This window comes from Microcaecilia unicolor, chromosome 5 (genome assembly GCF_901765095.1).
Source record: "Microcaecilia unicolor chromosome 5, aMicUni1.1, whole genome shotgun sequence".
Classification (NCBI taxonomy): Eukaryota; Metazoa; Chordata; class Amphibia; order Gymnophiona; family Siphonopidae; genus Microcaecilia; species Microcaecilia unicolor.
Window position 1 is genome coordinate 191,324,237 of NC_044035.1, and position 27,681 is coordinate 191,351,917.

At 44.8% G+C, this 27,681-nt stretch overlaps 2 protein-coding genes and 1 pseudogene across 5 annotated transcripts in view; 1 reads left to right on the forward strand and 2 right to left on the reverse strand.

Moving 5' to 3' along the window:
* GFOD2 (glucose-fructose oxidoreductase domain containing 2) overlaps nt 1–6,193 on the forward strand; it is a 130,555-nt gene extending 124,362 nt beyond the window's left edge. For all 4 annotated transcript variants that reach the window (XM_030203671.1, XM_030203672.1, XM_030203673.1 and 1 more), the window contains exon 4: nt 4,439–6,193. In XM_030203671.1, coding sequence (XP_030059531.1) covers nt 4,439–5,340 — 902 coding nt within the window. In that variant the 3' untranslated portion in view covers nt 5,341–6,193. The remainder of the gene's footprint in view (nt 1–4,438) is intronic.
* A 3,713-nt stretch (nt 6,194–9,906) lies between these two features.
* Nucleotides 9,907–15,777, reverse strand: LOC115471309 (annotated as a pseudogene).
* Nucleotides 15,778–15,780: 3 nt separating this feature from the next.
* Nucleotides 15,781–16,915, reverse strand: LOC115471310 (T-box transcription factor TBX6-like; the record flags this gene model as incomplete). The annotated part of the gene is given in 4 exon segments (XM_030205011.1): nt 15,781–15,948; nt 15,950–15,991; nt 15,994–16,063; nt 16,065–16,915. Coding segments are annotated over 4 exon segments (1,131 nt in total), but the record flags the coding sequence as incomplete, so codon positions are not given.
* Between the last annotated feature and the right edge of the window lie 10,766 nt (nt 16,916–27,681).

The following is a 27,681-nucleotide window of genomic DNA, read 5'->3' on the forward strand; positions in this document are numbered from 1 at the left end:
GCGTTCCATAGTTGTGCGCTTAAGTAAGAGCAACTGGATGCATACGTTGATTTGTACTTGAGATCTTTACTGCTTGGGTAGTGAAGATTTAAGTATGTTCGTGCTGATCTTGTTGAGTTTCTGGTTGGCAGGTCTATGAGGTCTGTCATATATCCCGGGGCTTTGCCGTAGATGATTTTGTGAACCAGGATGCATATTTTGAAAGCAATATGTTCTTTCATTGGGAGCCAGTGCAGTTTTTCTTGGGGTTTAGCGCTTTCATAACGTGTTTTTCCAAATATTAGTCTGGCTGCTGTGTTCTGAGCAGTCTGGAGTTTCTTTAAAATTTGTTCTTTGCAACCCGCATAGATTCCATTGCAGTAGTCGGCATGGCTTAGTACCATTGATTGGATTAAATTGCAGAATGTTTCCTTCGGAAAGAATGGTTTCACACGTTTTAGTTTCCACATTGAATGAAACATTTTCTTTATGGTAGACTTTGCTTGATTCTCTAGTGAGAGGTTCCAGTCGATTATTACTCCGAGAATTTTCAGGCTGTCTGCGATGGGAAGGGTGTGGCCTGGAGTGTTTGTGGGTTTATATGTGCTGTATTGGGATGAGATGATGAGGCAGTGTGTTTTTTCTGTGTTAAGTTTTAATTGGAATGCGTTTGCCCATGAGTCCATGATGTTAAAACCGAGCTTGATTTCATTGGTGATTTGTGCTAGGTCATGTTTGAAGGGGATATATATTGTGATGTCATAAGCATATATGAATGGGTTACGGCCTTGAGTGGATAAGGACTTGGCTAGTGGGGTCATCATGAGGTTGAAAAGGATCGGTGATAATGGTGATCCTTGTGGTACTCTGCAGTCTGGTTTCCTCGCAGGTTTGTCTCTTTCCCCTACCCCGTGCAGCCATCATCCCAAACAAAGCAAACAATCCTTTGAGTTGCTGCATCCATGTTGTCGTTCTTTAATGTTGGCAGCATTTTTATTTAATCTCACTTATATGTTCAAATATGCCAGCTTTTCATAAGTAGAGTAGTAATTTGTTATAAGTCATAATTAGTGCGTCATTTGGAGGAGGGGCTAGTAATAGGGACACTCTAGCATTTGTTGTATTCATGCAGAGATTTGTTTTCTCCTGGTAAAGAGCCACTAAAACAGGCATCATATTATGAGAATCAGATGCTCAATATCCAGAGTTTGTATCTATTTACTTAAAGTTGTTTATAATATTTATATCCCACATTAAACATGAATTAGGTTGAAACCTGGGAGCATTTAAAATCTTTTTTTTTCCTGTGCCTAGATCAAAAGAGAGATAGTCGGCATCCCTGCCAGCAAAGGTATGCATAGTATGCCCGCATGAGGGACGAAGGGGAGAGTGAGGAGTTTGTTACTCTGCAATCCACCCCCCCCCCCCCCCCACACACACACACACACATTTTACAGCTGGCTATGCCCAGAGAGAGAGCCTGTTAAAAATTTTGCGTTCAGTCTTAGCCAGGAAGAAAGAGGCTGAGGCTCAGTGAATTATATGTCCTGATCTTCCCAGGTACTGTTTGGACAGTATATAGATCTTTAGTTAGTGTTACAATTGATCCATATTTCAGTTACCTGTTTGCCAATTGCACATTTTTGTCCACTGTTTTGAGAATAAACACAATTGTTCATTTTAAGGGCCATAGGATTGGTCTTCACGACTATCTGTCATCCTTTACCATTCCATATTCTCTTTCCTGTCGTCTTCATTCTATGAATGATCATTATGTTACTTCTTAGCCCCAAATCTGCTCAGCTGGAATCTACCAGATGTCATGCTTTTTCCTTTGTGGCCCCCCTTCTTTTAGAATACCCTCTCCCTGAACATCCATGTGGAATTATTTTTTAAGAATTTTAAGTCTGCCATTAAAAAATGGCTTTTCCATCAAGCCTTCAGCCCTGCATAAGATTTCAGAGAAGCATGACAGCTGGGTCCGTTGCTTTTCCTTGTCTCTCTCATTTCTCCACTGGTCTTTCTGATTCTCTCATTTTTCTACCCTTTTTCCTTTGCCTGAGTTTGTGAATTTCTTTCCTATCGGTTATTTCTTTTCTCCTGTGAAAGTTTATTTTTAGATTATAAACTGCTTAGATCTGTGAGTTAGTTTAGGCGCTATAGTAAGTTTGAATAAACCATAAACTCTTCTGTATTCCAATCTTTCAGTCCCTGGCCTTCAGGATCTGGATGTTGAGAACATAGTTTGTGTCCTTGAATCTGCCTGAAAGTCTCTCCAGAATCTCTCATTTCTGGGAAAGATTCCACTAAGATGTTATTCTTTTAAAGGTTTGCTGTCTAGTGTGAGGGCAAAGCCGTAGATCCTCTCACTTGTCCTACACAAAAACTGCCTACACAAAAATACCACCTGCACCTCTCCGAGTTTAGCTTGAAAACCAACTTTGTCAGGGTTCACCTCGGTACAATCGGTGTTTACCATCATCATGTAGTGGGTAAGCCCATCTCTGTACAGCCTCTAGTTCAATTCATCAGAGGTTTGTTGTTGACAAAACCCACTGTGAAACTTCCTACTGTGTCATAGGATCTCAATGTCATTGTCACCCAACTGATGAAAGCTTCTTTTGAGCCAATTGACTCCTGTCATCTGAAATATCTGACCTGGAAAGTTGCATTTTTGGTGGTGGTCACTTCAGCTCGCAGAGTTGGTGAGCTTCAGGCTCTAATAGCTGATCCACCTTACACAAAGTTTCATCACAACAGAATTGTTCTTAGCGCGCACCCTAAGTTTCTTCCTAAGGTGGTGTCGGAGTTGTATCTTTGCTAGTCAATTGTTCTGCCAGCATTTTTCCCAAAACTTCATGCCCATCCTGACGAAAGTACATTTCATACCTTAAACTGCAATAGAGCCTTAGAGGCATATTTTCAAAGCACTTAGCCTTCCAAAGTTCCATAGAAACCTATGGAACTTTGGAAGGCTAAGTGCTTTGAAAATATGCCTCTTAGTCTTCTATCTGGAGCGGACTAAAGCCCATGGACAGTCCACCTGGCTTTTTATTTCTTTTGATCCTAACAGGATGGGGATAGCCATCTGCAAATGCACGCTTTCCAATTGGCTAGCAGATTGCATATCCTTCACTTATGCCTAGGCTGGGCTGACTCTTGGGGGACATGTCACGGCTCATAATGTCAGAACCATAGCTGTGTCAGTAGCACACTTGAGATCAGCCTTCATTGAGGAGATTTGCAAGGCAGCGACATGGTCTTCGGTCCAAATGTTCACATCTCATTACTGCCTTGAGCAGGATACCTGATATGACAGCCGGTTTGGTCAAATAGTCCTGCAGAATTTGTTTGGTGTCTAGAATCCAATTCCACCCTCCTAGGCCCATGTCTGTTCTGTTCCAGGCTGTACCTTCACAACTAGTATATATGTATAATTTCAGGTTAATTGATTCTAGACCTCGATGTTTCAAGTCCCTATTGTCCTAGCGTTGTTGTTCGGTAAGCCTGTTAACTAGGGATTCTCACACGTGAGGCTATGTCTGGCTTGCTTGTCCACAGTGAAAGCGAAGTTACCTGTAGCAGGTGTTCTTAGAGGACAGCAGTCCAAGTGTTTTCACTTACCCTCCCACCTCCCCTAGGATTTGTCTTCCATAAGTTATGTCATTTTACTCAGGGACCTGTGCTCATGCATCGGACAGGAAGGCACCTGTGCATGCGTGGTGCAACGCTACCAGAACTTTTTTAAAGCTATATGTGCTAGGCAGCATCCATATCGGGCTCCATCGGATGATATTGCTCACATGTGCTGGGTAGACTTCTACAGTCTGTGCCTTTAGAAAGGCAAGGACAAATCAAACTTGGGTATACATATAAAGTATCACATACCATGTAAATGAGTTTATCTTATTGGGCAGACTGGATGGACCGTACAGGTCTTTATCTGCCGACATTTACTATGTTACTTAGCTTGCTGCCCTCAGACAAAATTTGCTACAGGTAAATAACTTCTCTTTTCTTCAGGGTATAATTGATTTAGAGTTTCAAGGGCAAAATACATTAAAGGCTCTAAATTGCTTAAGGTTCTCTTCTCTCAGTTTCTGTTATAAATAGGTTTACCATATAGCTTAAGACCAAAAGCGACAAGCTTAAGCTGTTTAGGTTTTACTTCACTGCAACTAGAGTGATGTAGTTCTAATTTCACTAGTGGGTTTCCTAAGAAAGGCAGGACATTTCCCTGAATGTAATTGGTTAAAACAGAACTGGCTTAACTTGCCTCCCTTATTTGTAGGTACCAGTGATACCCTGAAAATGATAATATAGAATTTCTCTTCTTTATTTTTGAAAAACAATGGGAATACTGCAGTGATACACTTTTTCTATTTTGTTAACTTTTATTTTGTTTGTACTCCCCCCCCCCCTCTCTTTTTTGTTTTTGATTTGTTTGCTTTGATACCAGGTATTGGGAAGAATGTGATCTGTGAAAAAGCTGCTACCTCAGTGGATGCCTTCCGAATGGTTACGGCAGCTCGCTATTACCCCAAGCTCATGAGTATTGTTGGGAATGCCCTCCGTTTCTTACCTGCTTTTGTCAAAATGAAGCAGTTGATCGAAGAGCAGTACATCGGTAATGTGTTGATCTGCGATGTCCGGGTTTATTGGGGGAGCCTGCTCAGCAACAAATACGATTGGATCTGTGATGAGCTAATGGGTGGAGGTGGGCTTCATACTATGGGTACTTACATTATAGATCTTTTGACTCATCTAACTAGTAGAAAAGCTGAGAAGGTCCATGGCTTGCTTAAGACATTTGTGAAGCAGAATGCAGCAATTAGTGGGATCCGACATGTCACAAGTGATGACTTCTGCTTCTTCCAAATGCTGATGACAGGAGGTGTCTGTAGCACTGTGACTCTCAATTTTAACATGCCAGGTGCTTTTGTTCATGAAGTTATGATTGTAGGTTCTACGGGGCGCCTGATAGCACGTGGGACTAGCTTGTATGGACAGAAGAATACATGTGTCCAAGAGGAACTCTTGCTTGCTGATTCCTTAACCATTAGCACTGTGAGCCTACTGGAGAAGGATTTTAAAGATATTCCACTGCTCTACCTTAAAGGTATGGTGTACATGGTCCAAGCGTTGCGGCAGTCCTTCCAGGATCAAGATGACCGTCGAACCTGGGATCACAAACCAGTTGCTATGGCAGCCTCCTTCGAAGATGGTCTCTACATGCAAAGCGTGGTGGATGCTATTAAAAAATCTAGCAGGTCTGGTGAGTGGGAGGTTGTGGATATCATGAGTGAAGAGCCGGATGCCAACCAAAATCTCTGTGAGGCACTGCAGCGAAATAACCTATAAGCTATCACAGTTTTCTTTTATTTCTTGTTATTTTAAATATGGCAGTAGGAAATAGAAATCATCAGCTCTTAAATCATGGAGATTAGCAGATTGATGCACAGTTGTGCTCCTTGCTTAGATTGCTCCAGTTTTACCCTTTCACTTTATCCTACCAAAAATAGTGACAGTTTCATTGATAAAATCAGAAACAATCTTTGCATTGGACCAAATTTTCCATATTTTTTTATAGCTCACACTTACATTTCTCTTATACAGTGACTTTTTTATATTCTACTTTTAAAGCTGTGCTGCTATTTTGCATTTAGACAAAACCCAGAATTTTTCCTTGTACCTGCAGAATTTACAAGGAAAAGTTGGGCTGCTTGAAAACTTGTATTAAAGAACATGCCGTAGTTGAGCTTTTTGATAGTACTGCTGCAATACAGATTGATTTTAATGAAACAGTAAACTACTAGAGTGTTTTGCCTTGTATTCTAAAGGTATTACTGATGCTAAGACAAGGCTGTGGAGAGAGAATAGCTTGAGGGTGCATGGAGCAGAGTTGATGTAACAAGAGCAGATAGTGTTGAGAGAAGCTTGAGACTCTACAGTATTTTTGGGCAGCAGTGAAACTTGGTTACAGAGAGGTTCTGGGAATATTGACATCTGTAAATAAATAGGCAGCTACTAGTTGGTTTTCTTAATTGTATTAAAAATTAGTAGAAAATGATTTGCCATTCTTGTCTTGTATTGGACGCTTTTTCCAGAATAAAAGGCATTTAGCCAATTTGAGTGTAATTGACTTAACACTATTCAGTTTACCTGTATTTACCACAGTAATGACCATGGCAGAACATTTTGTTCAAGGTGCTAGCAAGGAAGTACTGCCACTATGTGCCATCTTCCATTTGTTTATTTTAAATGTTAAACCTGAATTATAAGTGGCTTTTGTGTGGGTTTCTTTGTACATTTCACACACTGTATATACAGATTACTCATGAGATTTTTTACCTCCAACCTGTTTGCTTTATCAGAAAGGCAAGCACTTTTGAAGACAACTAAGGTACTACCTGTCTCCTCTCCAAAATGTTTAAATACCACTGTCAGTGTAGATTTCAAATACGGACCATGGTGTTTAAATTTTTCTCAGAGGACAAGCAGTCTGAGTTATCACAACTGGGTCAACATCTGCGTCGGCCTGGGAACCAGCATTTGCAATAGCAAAAGAAAAACTTTGCCAGAGCACGTACCTCAGTTTGGGTTTTTTTGCGACGAGGAGCAGCAGGTTAATTGTGTGCTCCTTGTTCAGTGCCCGGGAAAAGAGCCTTCTCTTTTATTCGACTTTCAGTCATTTGTTTTTCCCTCATTTATTTTCTTCATTTAAAAAAATAAAAATCCTTTATTTTCCAAGTTCATCTTTTCCCCATGTTTAAGTTTCCTTTCTTTTTTGGCGGTGGCCAGGTTTCTGCCCTTTTTGTGCCCTTTTTACTTTGGCACAATTGAATCCTTTGATTTCGCCAGGGCGGTTTTTCCTTCCATGTCATCGAAGACACCCAGCGGCTTCAAATGTTGTACTCAGTGCAACTGGACCATCTCAGGTACAGATACCCATTCTTGGTGTATCCAGTGCCTTGGGCCCAACCATAGCCCAGCTCGTTGTGCCCTTTGTCTTCGTATGAAGGAAAGGACCTAACTTGCTCGAGAAGCCCAGAGAGAGAAACCTTTTGGGGTTCGGTCCGGTCCTTCAGCATCAGTACCGAGGTCGGCAGAATCAACGTCGACATCGAGGGACGCATCAACGTCGAGAGCAGAGGTATGCATGGCTGCTGAGAGGCCTCCACACGCTGGGAGCAGTGAGGCATCGAGTGGGTCTCCATCTACCTCAAGGCCTTCTGTACAGGCCCCCTGGGACCGTCCATTGTCAGACCCGACCTCGAGAAGACGTGAGGATTCGACATCGTCCTCGTTGGCACGGAGGAGCCTTGGTGACGTGCATCGAGTGAAGGCTAAGAAGCACCATCACCATTCTCCCTCGACACACGGTGCCGGGAGCTCCGGGGTGTCGAAGCATTCGAGAAGCATCGGCGCTGGGAGAACCATTCCCCCTCCATACAGGAGGGTGCACCCGAGAAGCGTCGGCGCTGGGAGAACCACTCCCCCTCCATACGGTAGGTGCCGATGCGTCTGTTTTTTAGCAGTCTGGTTCCTGCTCTTGAGCCTCAACCAATTCTGCCACCGACTGCTCGGGCCCCCCAGCCTTCTCCGATAAGTACATAAATATTGCTGTACTGGGACAGACCAAAGGTCCATCAAGCCCAGCATCTTGTTTCCAACAGTGGCCAATCCAGGTCACAAATACCAGGCAAGATCCCAAAAAAGTACAAAACATTTTATACTGCTTATCCCAGAAATAGTGGATTTTCCCCAAGTTCAATTTAATAATGGTCTATGGACTTTTCCTTTAGGAAGCTGTCCAAACCTTTTTTTAAACTCTGCTAAGCTAACCGCCTTTACCACATTCTCTGGCAACAAATTCCAGCTAGGGCTGTTCAGCTTGGAGAAAAGGCAGCTGAGGGGAGATATGGTAGAGGTCTATAAAATAATGACTGGCGTGGAACAGGTAGATGTGAAGCGTCTGTTCACGCTTTCCAAAAATACTAGGACTAGGGGGCATGTGATGAAGCTACAATGTAGTAAATTTAAAACGAATCGGAGAAAATTTTTCTTCACTCAACGTGTAATTAAATTCAACGTTGCCAGAGAATGTGGTAAAGGCGGTTAGCTAAGCGGAGTTTTAAAAAGGTTTGTACGGCTTCAGAAAAGGAAAAGTCCATAGACCGTTATTAAATGCATACAAAAGCACACAGTTTTGGAATGCGTTACCCAAGGCCCTGAAAACCATGAACAATCTAACCAGCTTCCGCAAAGCTCTGAAAACACACCTCTTTAACAAAGCTTACAGAAGTCACCCTCAATGATACAGATCACCCCCCAAACCACCCAAGCACACCTAAAACACTTCTCACACAACCTATCCAACATCCGCCCATCTAAATCCTCTTTTACCTCAGCTTATGATCAACTGTATTTAAATCATGTACTGACTTTATCGTAACCTTACTCTGTAAGCCACATTGAGCCTTAAAAAAGGTGGGATAATGTGGGGTACAGATGCAATAAATAAATAAATATTGGGGGAGTAGGATGTTGCCATTTTCCTTAGGGAAGAGGCCTTGCTGAAGCATGTAGTTTAGGTGGGCTGTGAGGTCTGCTATTAAGCGGTCAGGGGCGGATTTTATTAGGTAGCTGGGACAGGTATCCAGTTTACAGTGAGTGTTGGAGAACTTACTAATTGCCTGGGTAACTGTTTCGATGGTGAGGAGAGCGAAGTTTGACCTGGTTTGGTCAGCAGGGTATTCTCCAAGGATTGGGTCCAAACCATTGATGAAGTTTTCAATATCGGTATTGTCCTGAGGTAGCGTGTTATGTAGTTTTGCAATTTGTTCATTGATTTAGCAAGTTTGTCTGCAGATGGGATGTCTGTATTGGTTAAAGTGACCAAGGTGGTGTCTAGTAGTTTGTTCACGAGTTGGTATAGTTTCTTTGTGTCTTTGTAGTCTGGACCTATTTTAGTTTTATAGTATGACCTTTTAAACACTTCCAGATAACTGAAGGAAAAATGTTATGGCTTTTGCTTTCTAAATCTGAAAATGCTTGAATGTATATTTAACTTAGCAGAGTAACTGGATTGCTGAGCCCCATGGTGCCCATTTTGTTCAACTGTTTCAAGGGCTGGAGACTCTATTACCCCAAACTTTTTCTGTTGGAATTACTGCTGACTGCAGCAAAAATAAACTCAGTGCAGCGTGGGGCTTGAGCACAGGCTTGTGTTCAAGGCTTGCTACTTCCTGCCACATCTGAAATCAAACAAAATAAAACATGGAAAAGAAAATAAGATGATACCTTTTTTGATTGGACATAACTTAATACATTTCTTGACTTCCTGTTGGACTGGGTAGGATGTAGCAAGGCTTAAGGACGGACTTGTGCTGACAGTAGCTTTTGAAGTACTGCTCTCCTGCTGCACTATCACTCCAAATTCTGTCACCTTAGGCGGACACTAGTCTGCCTAGGGGTAGGCCTGGCCTAGTTTAATTCATTGATCTTGTCGCAACATTTTTGTGCATTTAGTGCTGCAAATGCAAATGGATAGGTTAGATTGATTTGTGGATAAACTGGTGAGTTCTCTTCCAAATTGGAATTAACATTCCTCGGTAGCCATCAGTCCAATAAATTATTAAGCCATGAATTCTGAAACCTTCCCAATGTTTCCTTTTGAAGCTTCAAAGTGATTTCCTTGGTAAATGATAATTCTGGGATCATTAGATTACAGTATGCTCAGCACAACACATTTACCACACCACATGATTTAAAACAAACTTTTTTTGCAATTACATAAAATAATGCAACCCTATTTCCTTAGAATGCACAACAACATTTTTTGCAACATATAATGCATTCATAAATTAACTTTCATAAGTCATCAAAGTGGCTAAAATGGAACAAGATGAGAATATATCCTCAAAGTATTTATTTTTGTGAATATTTATTTACTAAGAGTAGAACTACAAGTCTATTGCGACAGGACTTGATCTTGTTCCTATACTGGTCTTGAAACAAAGCTGTTACTCTTTCACGGAGATCTCCTAAAGAAGGCAGATGATGACAGTCAGGGACTTTCAGCAATGTAAAAAAGAAATCATTCCACAGCTCCATATGTGGGGTTCTTTTGGATATTTCGTTAATAAAATAAGCTTTTTCATAGCTCTGGAGTCTTTAGTATCTAGATGTTTAAATAGACTCTGGTTTTTGAATGTAATCCCTGTGGTTAGATAGTTAGTTCTTTTGGAAATGCCATCAATTCTCCAGATTCCTTGTTCATTTTTCACCTTCATGCAATGACCAAAAAGCATGCAATAAACTGTTCCAAAGTAATCAGGCTGGTAGTTCATTAGTCATGGTTTCTTCATTAGCATTTCAATACACTGGAAACCAGATGTTTCGAGCTTTGCCATAAATGCAGTCCCTTTAGGGAATAATTTCATGTCTATGCTTTTTCCCAAGTCAATCAATGCTAACCCATGAGACAAACTGTCTAGACTGCAGACATCATTCTCCAGAAACCTTTCTCCAAGTACAAAATTGGCTGGTTTAATGTCCCCATGAATGATTCCAGTTTTATGGAGCTGTTCCACCATGTACAGAATGCTGATTGCAAAGTAGATGACTAGAGGCTGTGGCTTCTCACTCAACTTTCTATACAAATTTATGACATTCAATAATGATCCATAGTTGTAAAGCTGTCCAACCAAAACACTTCCATTTCTGAAGAAATGGGCAGAATAGTAACATAGTAACGTAGTAGATGACGGCAGAAAAAGACCTGCACGGTCCATCCAGTCTGCCCAACAAGATAACTCATATTTGCTGCTTTTTGTGTATACCCTACTTTGATTTGTACCTGTGCTCTTCAGGGCACAGACCGTATAAGTCTGCCCAGCACTATCCCCGCCTCCCAACCACCGGCTCCGGCACAGACCGCACAAGTCTGCCCAGCACCATCCCCACCTCCCAACCACCAGCCCCGCCTCCAAACCCCGGCTCCGGCACAGACCGTACAAGTCTGTCCAGCACTATCCCCGCCTCCCAACCACCAGTCCCGCTGCCCACCACCGGCCCTGGCACAGACCGTACAAGTCTGTCCAGCACTATCCCCGCCTCCCAACCACCAGCCCCGCCTCCCGATCCTGACTAAGCTCCTGAGGATCCATTCCTTCGGGAGCTTAGTCAGGATCGGGAGGAGGGGCTGATGGTGCAGATTTGGCTGGAGTCTCTCTCTCTCAGCTGAGTACCTATATAGAATTCCCAGGGCTTTGCTGGTTTCTGCACCTTTAAAATAAACTTTTGGATGTTTTCAATGTTATTCATATCTAAAAGAGAAGCTTGGTACACATGAGCAAAGGCACCTTCTCCAAGCAGGAAATCAACCTGAAACCTTTTGGTACCTAGTTTGAGCTCAGCCTTAGATCGGACAGTTGGCAGATTTGAATCACATTCATAGTAATTGGAGAGACAGTTCAATGGTTTGGCTAATCCTGCTAGCAAACTATTAATTAAATCTTCATCCCAGGGGTTGTCGACAATTACATCTGTGGCATTGACAAGATGGTCTGGTTTGTATTCCACACATGCATTCGACTGATGATGGGTATCATCCAAAGTTTCTTCAAGAGTGGTGAAGAGAACCTCATTTTTTTTGTATCAGAGAGTTTACAACTAGCCATACGATGCTCAATCTGTTTAGCTTCATGATTCATGCTATGAGTACCATGCTGTCGATGAAAGACAGACAGAGAAGTAGGAAATGGTGTTTCTGATAACTTTTCTTTCTCTGGACTTTGCTCTTGAGTTGGACTTAGCTTCCTAGTTTTAGAGGGCTGTGTGAACTTGTTTTCAGATTAATCAAAAACCATGTGAACACCATTGTCAGCAATTTGATTTTCTTTTATCTTCTTGAACTTGCCAAGAATGCACTGATAATTTTGTTAAAAGGTGTAGAAACAGGTCCAGCAGTGAATTCAAAATCTCTAGTACTGTTAGGACTAGGTGCCAGAGTTTCATTGCAGCGTACAGCCCAGCGTACAGTGCAAACATCAAAACATTCCAAATTTCTGCACCGCTTCATTTTGTTTCGCAGAGAGTGCAATACCAGTGTGCTGCTCAAAGGTTTTCACTTCCTTTGCCAGACTTTTTTGCTGGGGGAACCCATTCTCCTTGTTTATATCATCTTCAAAAATGCAGGAATTGGTTGGCAGAGGTGAAACATTGTTATACTGTGTAAGAATTCCATTTGGGTTGGCATCTGTATCATCTTCTTTTCCCTCTGAACATTTTGGTAAACTCAGATCTTGGCCGCTTTCATTTTGAGGCATAGCTTATGAGGACATCTCTGCCTGGGTTCCAACTGGTTCAGCATACAGCAAACTACAATTTGCAGTATCTGTCACAGGTGTGGCAGTTCCACGTGGCACAGGAAGCACCGATGAAGATAAGTGAAGTTCATTGATCCCCAGACACAAGGAAGTTTTCATATTTGGAGTTGTATAGAAAGGTGTTGCCAATTCTTCTTCCAGTGACAAAGTTTGATTCACAGATGTTTTGCTGACCCTGTGTAGTCTGTGGAACATATGTTCTTTTCAACTTTGCCTTGTGCTTCTCTTTAGCTGCTAACCTTTTGCCAAATAGTGTCATTTTCTCCCTTAAAAGCTGCGCCTGGAGGGCTAATGCTTGTACTGCCACCTTGACCCTTGTCTAATGAATGCACCTGCTCGCTTCATTACAGACCTCGCCACCTAAACTTCCTCCTTCAACAGGGATCCTTCCCCATTGAACATGGCAATGTATTACTTACACCTATACCAAGAAACCTGCAGATGATATCACCAATTACCGCCCTGTGGCCTCTATCCCTCTATTGACCAAACTGCCGGAAAACAGAGTAACCTCCCAACTCAACGAATTCATACAAAAGTTCTCCATCCTTCATGAGTCATAGTCGAGCTTTCGACCTGCCCACAGCACAGAAACGGTATTACTCACCTTAATTTCCAAATTCAAAGATGAAATATCATTTGGAAACAACATCCTCCTCCTGCAATTTGACTTGTCTAGTGCATTTGACATGGTGAATCATGATATCCTTACAAAGCTACTTGACAAACTTGGAATCGGTGGAAACATCATCAAATGGATAAAACGTTTCATCACCTCAAGATCCTATCGAGTCAAATCAACCACTTATATCTCCTCTCCTTGGTCATCAGGATGCGGGGTGCCCCAGGGTTCACCTCTTTCCCCGATCCTCTTTAACCTCATGATGATCCCTCTAGCCAAATCCCTTTCTAAATTTGGACTCAATCCCTTCATTTATGCAGAGGATGTTACCATTTTTAATCCCCTTCAAATCTAACATAGCAGAAATCTTCGATAAAATAGTTAAGGGAATGAACATCTTAGCCTCTTGGGCCAATGCTTTCAAGATGAAATTGAATAAGGAGAAGACACAATGCCTAATCTTCACATCCCAGTACTCTACTTTCACTCTGACTACACTCAACACCCCTGACGTCACCATCCTCATATCAGACAACCTAAAAATACTAGGAGTAGTACTAGACAAACACCTAACTGTGGAAAATCACGCAAAAGCTACAACAAAGAAAATGTTCAACATAATGTGGATACTGAAGCATGTGAAACCCTATCTTCCTCTAAAAACCTTCCGCAATTTATTTATTTATGGTACATTTCTACCCCACATTTTCCCACACATGCAGGCACAATGTGGCTTACATAAGATTAATAAAATAAATACACAATACAGTAAGAGATATGGTAAGAGACATTAAGCAGGGAAAGGGGTATATCTATATCAGAGAGAAGCAAGTGGAATCATTAATTGGTAAGATTATAGGGGGAGTAGGTTAAACCAAATAGGTAAGTTTTCAGCAGCTTCTTGAACAGTTGGTGATCCAATTGCAGTTTTAAGTATTTCGGCAAGGCATTCCAATTCTTAGCACTGGAGTAGTGGAAAGACGAAGCGAAGATCAATTTGTATTTGATGCCTTTACAATTTGGGAAGTGCAGGTTGAGATATGAACGTGAGGTGGCCACTGCGTTTCTGGGTGGGAGGTCAATAAGGTGAATTTGGTCCAATCCACTGTACTTACCCATGTTGACTACTGCAATAATATTTTTATTGGATTCAAGGCCCAAGTCCTGAAAAAACTCCAAACTACCCAAAACACGGCAGCTAGACTTATTTTTGGTAAGTTGCGGTTTGAGAGTGCAACACCTCTCCGTTTAAAACTTCATTGGCTTCCTATTATGGAACGAATAAATTTCAAAGTCCACACGATGATTCACAAGATTATCTACAATGATTCACAAGATTATCTACGAAGACTCCCCAACCTACTTGTACAATCTGATTGACCTTCCTACCAGGAATTGCTCTAGATCTTCTCAAACTTATCTAAACTTACACCTTCCCAACTGTAAAGGAATCAGATACAAAACATATTATGCATCCAATTTCTCCGTTATAGGCAGCAAGCTCTGGAACATCCTACCAAGATCGATTTGTATAGTTAATAACCATCTACCTTTCCGGAAGCTACTTAAAACTCACCTTTTCAAGCAAGCCTACACATATGACTTGACAAATTAGAAATCCATCTGCGATACCTGGATCTGACTACTTGGCAAAACTTAAATATGCTTTTTCCTTTTTGAATTCATCCCTCTCTGAACCATTATTATACATTCTTTCTTATTCACAATACTTTACCCAACTTACACCCTCTTCCGTTCCCTACCTCTTCCACCTTCCTCCCTTATCCTTTCTTAGTCCACCTCTTTATATACTATATTTAAATATTTTATCCATTTGGTGCTATCTTGTAAATTTTGTTTTATTGTAAGCTGCATTGAGCCTGCTAACAAATGGGAAAGTGCGGGTTATAAATGTTGCACAATACAATACAATACTTTTTTCAAGTATTCTTCTTCCTCATATAAAAATGTACCCCATTGCTTCAGTTTTTGTTGTTGCTCATATTTCTTCTTATAAACAATGGCTCGAAATTCTTCAAATGATAATTCAGAATCTCCACTAATAAGGTTGATTTTACAGTGCATTGGAACTTGTTCGAATTCACTACTTGATGATGGAAGCACAGAAGTAGCTGACTTTGAAATGAGCATCACCCTCTGCTCTTTATTAGACTCTCCTGAATAAGTGGATGCCTGAGATTGTTTCAAGTTGAAATCCTGAGCTTTGGTTGTAACTGAACTCTGTCTTTCGGAATAGCACGTAGGGTCCTTTCCTTGCACAGATGGAAATGGCTCAATTAAGTTTAACGGCTGTGAATTCTGAAGAGGTTTTAAAGCACCAGCTTGGCTGGGTACATTTCTCTGGGATAGTCTCATCTTGAACAACCTGTACTGTTCATCTAATGGTTCTGTTGGCTCCACCTTGTTTTGTACAGCATTCTGAGACACAACATTAGCTTGCTGCACATTTGCTTGGTGTTCCAGCTGTTGAGCGCATGCTATATGGAAAGCAGCTGACCTGGTACCAATTCCTCTACTACTAAGGTAACCATAGAACTGAACAGGTTCAGTGATGAATTCTGCAAATTTTATGCAGGACTTGATGAATCGATCATCATTATGGTACCTCTTGTCAGTTAAAAAATTCTTTACCAGACGTTCCAACAAAAAGGATATTTTGTGCTTTTCTTGAGTCATAAGTGTTTCTTCTGTCAACTGCACATTCCTATCCCAGAAACTAAGAGGATCATCTCCACTATAGCTCTGAATGTGGGCTTCAAACATTCTGGCATACACGGCAGCATTCTCTTTTCCATAGTTCAGGCCATGGAAGGAGGCTGGATGCTGCAGGTAGGCTTCTGTGCTGCGGTTTTCCACCTCCAGGGCCCATGCTGGTGGTCGCTCTGTGGCATTCAGGAAGGAGGAAGCTGCTGAACTGGCAGAAGGTGCTGAAGGAAGAAGGTGTGACTGGATTAAAGGAGCAGTCTGGACTGGGTAGTGTGAGATCCCAAGACCCAAGGTCCTGACTTCCAGGTTTTCACCCAGTGTGGAGTCACAGGGCCCTGAGAATCACCTGTGTACAGCCCTTTTTGGTATTCTCGACCTCTTCCTTATTCTCAGGGTTCTCTGTGCTTTTTTTGCCCCGAGTCTGTTGCTCTCTCTTATTATTCATGCCATTTTCCTGGAAGCCTTTAGCAAAAGGGTTGGTTTGGATCTTTAACTGAGTGATGGTTTCATTCTGGTAGGCAGTCACGGCAAGGAAGACGGTCTCAGGAAAAGTGAAGGATGAGCACCCAGACCAGTGCCTGCTGTAGACATCGTTGGCTTGGTCAGTATGGAAACGAGGCTGGTACTTGTGTATGGAATGAAGAATGATATGTCCCAGCTGGTCCGGCGTGTTGTTGGTGAGCTTGACCTTGTGGAAAGAGAGAGGCTGCCTCATCCAGTGTGCCCCGGGAGCAGGGGAGTCTGGGTGGATGTAGACCCGGTCTGGAAGGGGTGGCTCAGCCTTGCTGCTGGGCTCCCAGCGTTTGTCTTGCTACTTGTAGAGGATGTTGTCCACAGGAATGATATCAAACAGCAGTACATACCTGGTGTCTGGATCGAGGCCGGACACGCTGATCTTACACTGAGGGAACATTCGCCTCCCAGACTTGGTAATGATAATCTCCATGCCAGTGGCACTGAATTGCTTCCAGAGGTCCTTGTTCTCCAGTGTCACCTTCACATCCCCAGAGATTCCTCGTTGAGGACCTTCCAGCACTGGAAAAAGGGGCTCAAACCTTGGACCAGGGCCCAGTGGGTCTGGGTAACAGAAGGTGTCATGATGGAGCGGGGGTTGGGGATATGCTGGAGCCAGGCGTGGAGGTGGCCTTATGCCATATGGGGCTCCATACTGCGGGAACAAGTCTGGGTGGTACATGGGTCCCAGACAGAGAACAGGGTTGTAGCAGTCCACAGATCCCTAGGAGCCTTCAGCACTGAATGCTGAAGGTTAATGTTTTTTCACCAAAGGTAGTCTCTCGTAACCTCCGACCGATGGAAACCCGACCTTCAAATTGCCCACCGGTAGTTCATTCATGCAGCTCCCAGCACAGGCAGATACTTGCAAACGAACTCTCCGCCCTTCTACATGCCCATGCAGTCGAATATGTTCCACCAGGGGAAGAAGGGCTGGGATTCTATTCCAGGTACTTCCTTGTGCAAAATAGAACAGGGGATGCGTCCCATCCTAGACCTAAGGGCCCTGAACCAATTTCTTGTCCGAGAAAAGTTCAGGATGGTTTCCCTGGCACCGTTCTTCCCATGATTCAGAGAAACGATTGGCTATGCTCTCTGGACTTTAAAGGATGCTTACATGCACATTCCGATACTCCCAGCTCACAGGAAGTATCTTTGATTGTGGCTGGGAACACAGCACTTTCAGTACGGCGTACTGCCATTTGGCCTGGCGTCTGCGCCCATATTCACAAAATGGCCAGCAGTAGTCGCTATGCAGACTGGTAGAGCAGGTGTTCGCTTATCTCGACGACTGGCTGGTGAAGAGCACCTCTGAGGACTTTGCTCGGGTGTCCATGCGGATGACTATTCAGGTGTTGGAACTACACCAAGTCCCACCTCTCCTGTTCAGAAATTGGAGTCATTGGAGCATTGCTGGACACGAAGACAGCTCAGGCTTATTGCCCCGAGGCGCGGGCAGACAACCTAATGTCCCTGGTGTCCATTGTTCAAACGTCTCAGCAAGTCACTGTCAGGTTCTCCGGTTCAGAGCCCGCGGGGCCGGGCTCTGGAGCAAACGTGATCCCTTGGGCTGCTGCCGAAGAGCGGCAGCAGCAGGCAAAAACCCCCAACCAACACTGGGCAAGCACACCGGCAAGGACTGCAGGCACCGCCCAGCGAGCCAGAACACAAGGACTGGAATCCCCCGGACTGGAGGACACAGGACTGGAACACACACCGGACTGGAGCACACTGGACTGGAGCACACCGGACTGGAACACACACTGGACCGGAACACACTGGACTGGTCCGTACAGCTTCACCTGCACTTAGCCACTGCCCCCCAAGGGTTGAGCCCTTGGGTTCGAGTGGCCGGCAGGACTTACCGGATGACACAGGGACCAGGACTAGAACAAGCTGAAGCAGGAGTGCTCCAGGTACTCAGCTAACTGAAGTGCTCCTAAATCTTAAACTGACAAACCTAAGCCCTAAACTAACAGGAGCTCCTAAGCCCTGCTCAACAAAGGGACTTCCTAAGCCATAAACTAACAGAGCAGGGAACTAAACACAAAGCTAACACAGGTGCTACTAAGCACCAAGCTACAAGCAGTGCTCTACAACTCTAAACTAACTAAGGTGCTCCTATGCACCAAACAACCAGAAGTGCTCCTAGCACTAAAAGAGACACCGGGGAGCCACAAGGGAAAAACAAGGAAGAAAAAACACAAAAACTAGCAAAGGTGCTTCCTAAACACCAAGCTACAGCTGTGCCCCACAGCACTAAACCTACAGAAGTGCTAGTAACAGAAACTAGCAGGGGAGCCACAAGGAAACAAGCAGGGAAGCTAAATACGAATCAAAGTGCACACTGCACTAACACTAACCTGGACCTTAGCAAAAGCAAGCAGGGAAACTAGACACAAAGTCAGAAGTGCACACTGCACCACCCTACCTCAAGCAAACGTTGCAAAGGCCCTGAAAGAACGAACACCACTTCCTTATCAAGGCCCTCCCAGATGATGTCACACTCCCTAGACCCAGGCTTATAGCACACTGACACCCTGAGAGGCCCAACCCACACCAATGCAGCACCGTGAAGCACTTGAAGCCAGTACACCCAAAAAGAGGTAGAGCTAACTCAGTCCACACACACAGCTGTAGTAAAATGAAACAATTAGAGTCATGCTGCTGGAAGCTGCCAGCATAGAGAGAGAGAGCTAGCTCAGAAAGGACAGACAAAAGAAACAGAAGCCAGCTAAGAAGCTGACCCCCAGGAAAAAGGTAAGTTTGAGAGGGGTTCTGACCACGATCATAACAGTCACAGCTCGGCAGATGTTGAGACTCTTGGGGCACATGGCCTCTACAGTTCATGTAACACCCATGGCGCGTCTACATTTGAGATCCACTCAGTGGGCCCTGGCTTCCCAGTGGTATCAAGCTGCGGGGACTCTAGAAGATGTCATCCAATTGTCCAGCGACTTCCAGGATTCTGTTTGGTGGTGGACCATACGAACCAATTTGATTGTGGGACGTCCATTCCAAACCCCTTAGCCGCAGAAAGTGCTGACGATGGATGCATCTCTCAGTGGGGAGCTCATGTACATGGACTTCACACTCAGGGAGCGTATTCCATCCAGGAAACTGGTCTTCAGATCAACCTCCTGGAGCTTCGAGCAATCTGGAACGCTCCAAAGGCCTTCAGATATCGGCTGTCCAACCAAATCATCTTGATTCAAACAGACAATAAGGTTGCAATGTACTATGTCAACAAGCAGGGGGGCTGTCCAGATGTGGCTTTGGGCGTGCCATCAAGGTATGTTTCTCCAAGCTACTTATCTAGCGTGCGTACACAGTCTGGCCAAAAGTCTGAGCAAGGTAATGCAACCTCACGAGTGGTCGCGCAACATGGGAGTTGCCCGCAAGATCTTCCGAGCATGGGGCACCCCCTCGGTGGATCTTTTTGCCACTCAACTCAATCACAAAGTCCTTTAGTTCTGTTCCAGACTTCAGGCCCACGACAGACTAGCGTTGGACGCCTTTCTTCTACATTGGGGAACAGGCCTTCTGTATGTGCATCCTCCCATACCTCTAGTAAAGAAGACTTTGCTGAAACTCAAGCAAGACCGCAGAACTATGATCTTGATTGCGCCCTTCTGGGCGCGTCAGATTTGGTTCCCTCTTCTAATGGAGTTATCCTTCAAGAAACCGTGGAGATTGGAGTGTTTTCCAGCATTCAGAATGAGGGGTGTCGTCTACATCCCAACCAGAGGGGTCTCTGGCTCTCACGGCCTGGATGTTGAGAACTTAGAATTCGCCTCCGTGGGTCTTTTAGAGGGTGTCTTCCGGGTTTTGCTTACTTCCAGGAAAGATTCCACGAAGAGGTGTTTAAATGGAGGAGGTTTGCTGTCTGGTGTGACAGCAAGGCCTTAGATCTTTTTTCTTGTCCTACTCTTAGACCCTGCTTGAATACCTTTTACACTTGTCATAGTCTGGTCTCAAGACCAACTCTGTAAGGGTTCACCTCAGTGCAATTAGTGCTTATCGATGTGTAGAGGGTAAGCCTATCTCTGGACAGCCTTTAGTTGTTCGCTTCATGAGAGGTTTGCTTCTGTCAAAGCCCCCTGTCAGACCTCCTCCAGTGTCATGGGATCTCAATGTCATTCTCACCCAGCTGATGAAAGCTCCTTTTGAGCCACTGAATTCCTGCCATCTGAAGTACTTGACTTGGAAGGTCATTTTCTTGGTGGCTGTTACTTCAGCTTGTAGGGTCAGTAAGCTTCAGGCCCTAGTAGTGGATGTACCTTATACTAAGTGCCATCATAACAGAGTAGTCCTCTGCAAGAACCCTAAGTTCCTGCCAAAGGTGGTGTCAGAGTTCCATCTGAACCAACATTGTCTTGCCAACATTTTTCCCCATCCTCATGCCCACCCTGGCGAAAGCAGCTTGCACACCTTGGACTGCAAGAGAGCATTGGCCTTTTATGTGGAGTGGACGAAGCCCTTCAGGAGGGGAGTCACCATCGGGAAAACACACAATCTCCAATTGGCTAGCAGATTGCATATCCTTCAGTTATACCCAAACTGGGCTAGCTCTGGAGGGCCATGTCACAGCTCATAATGTCAGAGCCATGGCTGCATCAGTAACTCACTTAAAGTCTGCCTCCATTGAAGAGATTTGCAAAGCTGCAACATGGTCTTCAGTCCACACATTCACTTCACATTACTGTCTTGAGCAGGATACCTGACGCGACAGTCGGTTTGGGGTTTAGAATCCAACTCCACCCACCTAGGCCCGTTTTATTCTGTTCCAGGCTGCACTCTCAGCTAGCTGTATATAGTTTCAGGTTAATCTATGTTTTGTCCTCGCTGTTGCGAGGCCCAATTGCCCAGTGTTTATTGTGTTATGTGAGCCTGGATGCTAGGGATACTCCAGTTGTGAGAACAACTCAGCCTGCTTTTGCTCGAAGAAAGCGAAGTTACTTACCTGTTGCAGGTATTCTCCAAGGACAGCAGGCTAATTATTCTCACAATTCCGCCTACCTCCCCTTGGAGTTGTTTATTTGTTTATGCTTCTAGACTTAACTGAGGGTACGCGCTTGCGTGGCGAGAAGTCAGTCCATGCATGCACGCCAGAAGGCTCTGGCAAAGTTTTTCTTTTTGGTGTTGCAAATGCCTGTTCTCGGGCCGACGCGGACGTCGACCCAGTTGTGAGAATAATCAGCCTGTTATCCTGGGAGAATACCTGCTACAGGTAAGTAACTTTGCTATACCTGAATATTAGCACTGGGCTGTTCCCAGATAACTGATGCTGAATATCTGGGTAAAACTGATTTTTATTCAGCACCATTATTCAGTTAACTATAGTGAGAAATAGTGGTACCCAGATAACTTCTGGTTAAACCCCCAGACTGCCCTGGCACTATCCAGTGACTGCTACTTATCTGGGTAGCAGGTGCCATTACCTAACTTTGAATATCATACCTATTATGATTAGACAACTTGTAAGCAATTTTTTGTGTATCCGGTTTCCAGTAGTTTTTCTTTATTCTTTGCAGCTTGGAAATATCCTGCCTCATTTCTATTTTTCCCCTCCTTCACACCCCATCTCACATGTAAGCCAAAGTCTACATCCATCTTGTGTGACTGAAAAAGCTGTGTGAGCCACTTCTATTCTTCTCTTCAAGTTAACTTTTATCATTGTCATACAAACATGTTTGACATATCTGTGAGCAGATGAAAGGTCCGTGGGATATTTGTTTTTATTTTTTTTTCTATGGACTTTTGCATTTGTTCTCAAAGGCAAAGTATACTTCATTTTTTTTTTGTTTTTGAAGAGTGCTTAAGGAAAGATGATTTTTGCACCTGCTCCCCCTCCCATAAGCAGATACAAGGCCCATAGTTTTGAAAATGCTAGATACATGCACTGTTGTAGCCCTAACCTATTACCACATTCATGCTAGCTTATTTTTCCTGCAGATAAAAGTATTTCTCAGAGGACAAGCAGGGCTATAATTCTCACACGTGGGTAATGATGGGGTCTGCGTTGTTGGTCCAGAGCTTGTAACAAGCTTAAAATAGGTCTTTGATTGCAAGATGCGCTCCACCGCACATGTGCAAGTAACTGCTTGCCTACCAAGAGTGCGTGGGACCAGCAGTTCTTTCTGTGATGAGGGGAGGAAACGTTCATTTCCACTCATCACAGCTGGTTCGGTCACTTTGCCCCTTTCTTTTTGTTTTTTTATGTGCCTCTCTTGGGGTTTATCTTCATTTCATTCCTTCCCCACATTTTTTTAGATAGTTTTTTGCCACTTTTTAAAGTTGTTTTTTTAAAAATTTTTACCGCGCTCTCTAGGTCACGTTTAGGCCTGAACTCCTGTCGGGTTTTTCCTCTTCTTTTTCCTGGTGCTTTGCCCTTTTTAGCACCATTGAGTCATTTTATTTGGCCATGGCTTTTTTTCTTTTCATGTCATCAAAGGTTCCCAAGACTTCAAGCGCTTCACTCGGTGCAACAGGACTATCTGTGGTAACGACACCATTCTTGGTGTCTGCAGTGTTTGGGGCCTGAACATACCCCTGCAAACTGTATTCTCTGTCTTTGTATGAAGAAAATACAGTTGGCCAGAGAGGCTCAGTGAAAAAAATATTTTTGGAGCCAGGTCCACAGCGTCTGTGTCAGCATCAGGTGGGTCAGTCCATATTACTGTGAGACTCTTGCACACTGGGAGTGACCGTGCATCGAATGAGTCTCCACCTTCCTTGACGCCAGCCACTATGCAGGCCCCCCGAGATCGGCATCTGACCTGACCCAGAGGCGATGAGAGTACTTGATGTTGTCCTCTTCGGCACCGGGATGCATTGATGCCAGGCATCGGAAGAAGCATCGGCATCAATTCCCCTTGACACATGGTACTGGGACCACCAGGGCACCGAGGGTTTCACCGGTCCTCTAGAAGCATCTGAGCCAAGAGGACTGCTCCTCCATACAGGAGGTGCCGATGCGTGGGTCTCCATACAGCCAGGACATGGCACCCGCTTTGACCCTGCAGATTCAGCAGCCTGCTTCTACACCGGCACCCATCCTTTCCCAATGACAGCCCTCGATGAGTGCCTTTGGGCCTTGCTTCCTGAGTTTTTAATGGGGTTCTTGCAGAGTGCTTCGCGTCTGGGATGCTTGCGCAAGCCATGCTTCTAGCTTCAGTCCCGCGTGGCTGGTGCCTGCGGTGAGGTCTCCGATGTCAATGCCTCTTGTGGTCTTGCCATCGACTGCCACCCCATGTTGGCACACCCTTGAGATCGGTGGAGGAAGCTTTGTTGGAGTCGAGGCTGGAGCCAATAACTCAACGCCCCTTTTGGGGTCATGGTACCTCTTCGTTGAGGCGGACTTGGTCTCAGCCCTCCCATGAGGAGATCTTGGCTGACACTGACAAGTGGTGCTCATGGGACTCAGAAGAGGATCCACAGGAAAGGAGTAAGTCTCTACCTGAGAGCCTTTCCTTCCCCTCTTGTCTGAAGGAGATGGCAGCTGCCATACCAATTCCTTTGGAAGTGGAGGATCCAGTGCTAAGGTGTTCAATGTCCTGGACTACGACTCTCCTCCTAGAGAGGCTGTGATGGTCCCGCTTCATGAGATCTTACGGGACGTTCAAGTGAAGAACTGGTAGTCCCCTCTGTTGGTCCCTATCCTCCCCAAGAAGATTGACACCATGTACCAGATTCAGTCTTCCTCTGGATTTGATTGGCCTTGGTTGCCTCATCATTCCATGATGGTGAAATCTGCTCTCAAAAGGGACTATGCTTTGGTGCTCCTGGCAGAGAAGCTAGAACCCCAGATTCTTTTGGGTGGAAAATGGATCAGGCCACCATGCTCATCTCCCGTATCCAATCTTACCAGCTCTACATGAGCCTGTATTTGCGATCATTGGTGCCACAGTGTGTCTGATTTGGCAGATTCTCTTCCACCGGAGCAGGCTGAATCTGTCTGCTCTCTGGTCAAGCAGCAGAAGGCGTGTCTTAAGTTCTTGGCCAGGGGCACCTACGACTCTTTTGATGTGGCTTCTAAGATCTCTGCCCAGAGATTAGCGATGTGCAGACTCTCATGGCTGCATGTCTCTGACTTGGACCCGGCAGTCAAGTAGTAGTTTGCAGATGCCACGTGCTGAGGGATAATCTTTTTGGAAAGAAGGTGGAGGAGGTCGCTAACCTCATCAAGAAACACACTGATACCATTGATTCTCGCTCCTGCCTGATGCCTTCTGCACTTGACTCTTCCTCTAGGAGCTTTTTTGGCAAGTCGGAGTACTTATTACTCACTCTCTTGGCCCCAGCGCGCTCGTTCTCGTCAACAGCGTGTGCCTAAAGCCCAGTCAGCTCTCCAGTCAAAGCAGGGGGTGAGCTTCTGACTGGCTCCAGCAGAGCATAGCCACTGTAAAAGTGACCGTCCCCGACGACTGGCCAGTCAGGGGAGGCTGACGTTTTACCAACAAAGGTGGCCCCTTGTAACCTCTGACCGCTGGGTTCTTCAAATTGTCTCGATTATGCCCAGCATTGGCTACAGAAACCACCAGCTTGCCCATCAAGAGGACATCACTTCAGCTCTCAGCACAAGCAGGTACTTGACGAGGAACTCTGTGCCCTTCTCAAGACCTGTGCGGTCGGACCTGTTCCACCAGGGGAAGAAGGGAAGGGATTCTATTCCATGTACTTCCTTGTGTAAAGGAAGACAGGGGGATGCGTCCCATCCTAGACCTAAGAGGCCTGAACAAAATTCCTGGTCAAAGAAAAGTTCAGAATGGTTTTCCTGGGCATCCTGCTTCCCATGCTTCAGGAAAACAATTGGCTATGCTCTCTGGACTTAAAGGATGCTTATACTCACTTTCTGTGAGCTGGCAGTGTTGGGATATATCTAAGATTTCAGCTGGGGACACGTCACTTCCAGTATTGCTTGTTGCCTTTTGGCCTCGCATCGGCTCCCAGGGTTTCACCAAGTGTCTTGCAGTTGTCGCAGTGTTGCTACGAGGACTTGGAGTCCATATGTACCCATATCTTGATGACTGGCTGGTGAAGAGCACGTCACAGGATGGTGCTCAGAAGTCCATGTGGAGGACTATTCGGGTGTTAGAACTACTAGGGTTCATTTTAAACTACCCCAAGTCCAATCTGCTCTTTCTCCAGCGATTGGAGTTCATTGGAGCTCTGCTAGACACTCAATCCAGCTCTTGTCGCCCTTGCTGCTCAAGTCCAATAAGCTTGGCAGGTCACAGCCCAACAGATGTTGAGGTTGTTGAGCCATGAGGCCTCTACTGTTCATGTCACACGCATGGCACGTCTTCACATGAGAACTGCTGAAGTGGACCCTAGCTTCCCTGTGGCGTCAGGCCACGGGGAACCTAGGGTATGTCATATGAGTTCCGCCAGAGTTGGTTCAGTCCCTACTCTGGTGGACGATATGATCCAATTTGACTGGGACTCCCATTCCAAATCCCACATCCCATGAAGGTGCTGATGACGGATGCATCCCTTCTAGGATGGGGAGCTCACTTAAATGGGTTTCGTATTCAAGGTGCTCTGTCAGCCCAGGAAAGCCTGGCTGACAGACTGAGCAGGGTCATGCAACTGCACAAGTGGTCCCTCAGCATGGGTGTTGCCCATGAGATCTTCCGAACGTGGGGCACCCTATCTGTGGATCTCTTTGCCACTCAGTCCAGTCATAAAGTTCCTCAGTTCTGTTCCAGGCTCCAGGTCTACGACAGGCTAGCATCAGATACCTTCCTCCTTCATTGGTAGACAGGACATCTGTTTGCATATCCTCCCATTCCTCTTTTGGAGAAGACTTTGCTGAAACTCAAGCAAGACAGTGATTTTGATCACTTCCTACTGGCCCGGCAGATCTGGTTCCCTCTTCTTCTGGAGTTATCCTCTGTAGAACTGTGGAGATTGGAGTGTGTTCTGAACATCATCACGCAGAATGAGGGATCTGTTCTGCATACCAACCTCTGGTCTCTGGCTCTCGCGGCCTGGATGTCGAGAGCTTAGAATTTGCTTCCTTTTATCTTCCTGCAGGTATCTCCAAAGTCTTGCTGGCTTACAGGAAAGATTCCACTAAGAGATGTTATTCTTTCAAATGGAGGAGGTTTGCCGTCTGTTATGAGGGCAAGGCCCTAGATCCAGTTTCCTGCCCTACACAGACCCTGCTTCTACACCACTCTGAGTCTGGTCTCAAGACTAACTCTGTAAGGGTTCACCTCAGAGCAGTTAGTGCTTATTAACGTGTAGAGGGTAGGCTTCTAGTTGTTCGCGTCATGAGTCGTTTGCTGTTGACAAAACCCGTGTCAATCCTCCACTTGTTTCATGGCATCTCGATGTTGTCCTCACCCAGTTGATGAAAGTTCCTTTCTACATAAGTACATAAGTAATGCCATAATGGGAAAAGACCAAAGGTCCATCGAGCCCAGCATCCTGTCCCTGACAGCAGCCAGTCCAGGTCAAGGGCACCTGGCAAGCTACCCAAACATACAAATATTTTATACAAGTTATTCCCGAAATTGTGGATTTTTCCCAAGTCCATTTAGTAGGTGTCTATGGACTTATCCTTTAGGAAACCGTCCAACCCCTTTTTAAACTCTGCCAAGCTAACCGCCTTCACTACGTTCTCCGGCAACGAATTCCAGAGTTTAATTATGCGTTGGGTGAAGAAACATTTTTTCCTATTTGTTTTAAATGTACTACACTGTAGTTTCATCGCATGCCCCCTAGTCCTAGTATTTTTGGAAAGTGTGAACAGACGCTTCACATCCACCTGTTCCACTCCACTCATTATTTTATATACCTCTATCATGTCTCCCCTCAGCCGTCTCTTCTCCAAGCTGAAAAGCCCTAGCCTCCTTAGTCTTTCTTCATAGGGAAGTTGTCCCATCCCCGCTATCATTTTCGTCACCCTTCACTGCACCTTTTCTAGTTCTACTATATCTTTTTGAGCCACTTTATTCCTGCCATCTGAAGTACTTGACCTTGGAAGGCTGTTGGTTCAGCTTGCAGGGTCAGTGAGCTTCAGGCCTTAGTGGTGGATGCACTTTATATGAAGTTTCATCATAACAGAGTAGTCCTCCATACACATCCTAGGTTCCTACCTAAGGTTGTGTCAGAGTTCCATTTGAACCAGTCAGTTGTTGTGCCCACATTCTTCCCATGACCTCATGCCCATCCTGGCGAAATCGCACTCCACACCTTGGATTGCAAGCAAGCAAACATTGGCCTTTACTTGTAGCAGACAAGGCCCTACAGACAGTCCACCAAATATTTTGTTTCTTTTGATTCCAATAGAATGGGGGTCACTATCAAGAAACTCACCATTTCCAATTGGCTGGCAGATTTCATTTCTTTCAATTATGCCCAGCCTTGGATGACCCTTGAGGGTCATGTCAGGGTTCAAAGTGTCAAGAGCCACGTCGATAATCCACTTGAGGTCAGCCT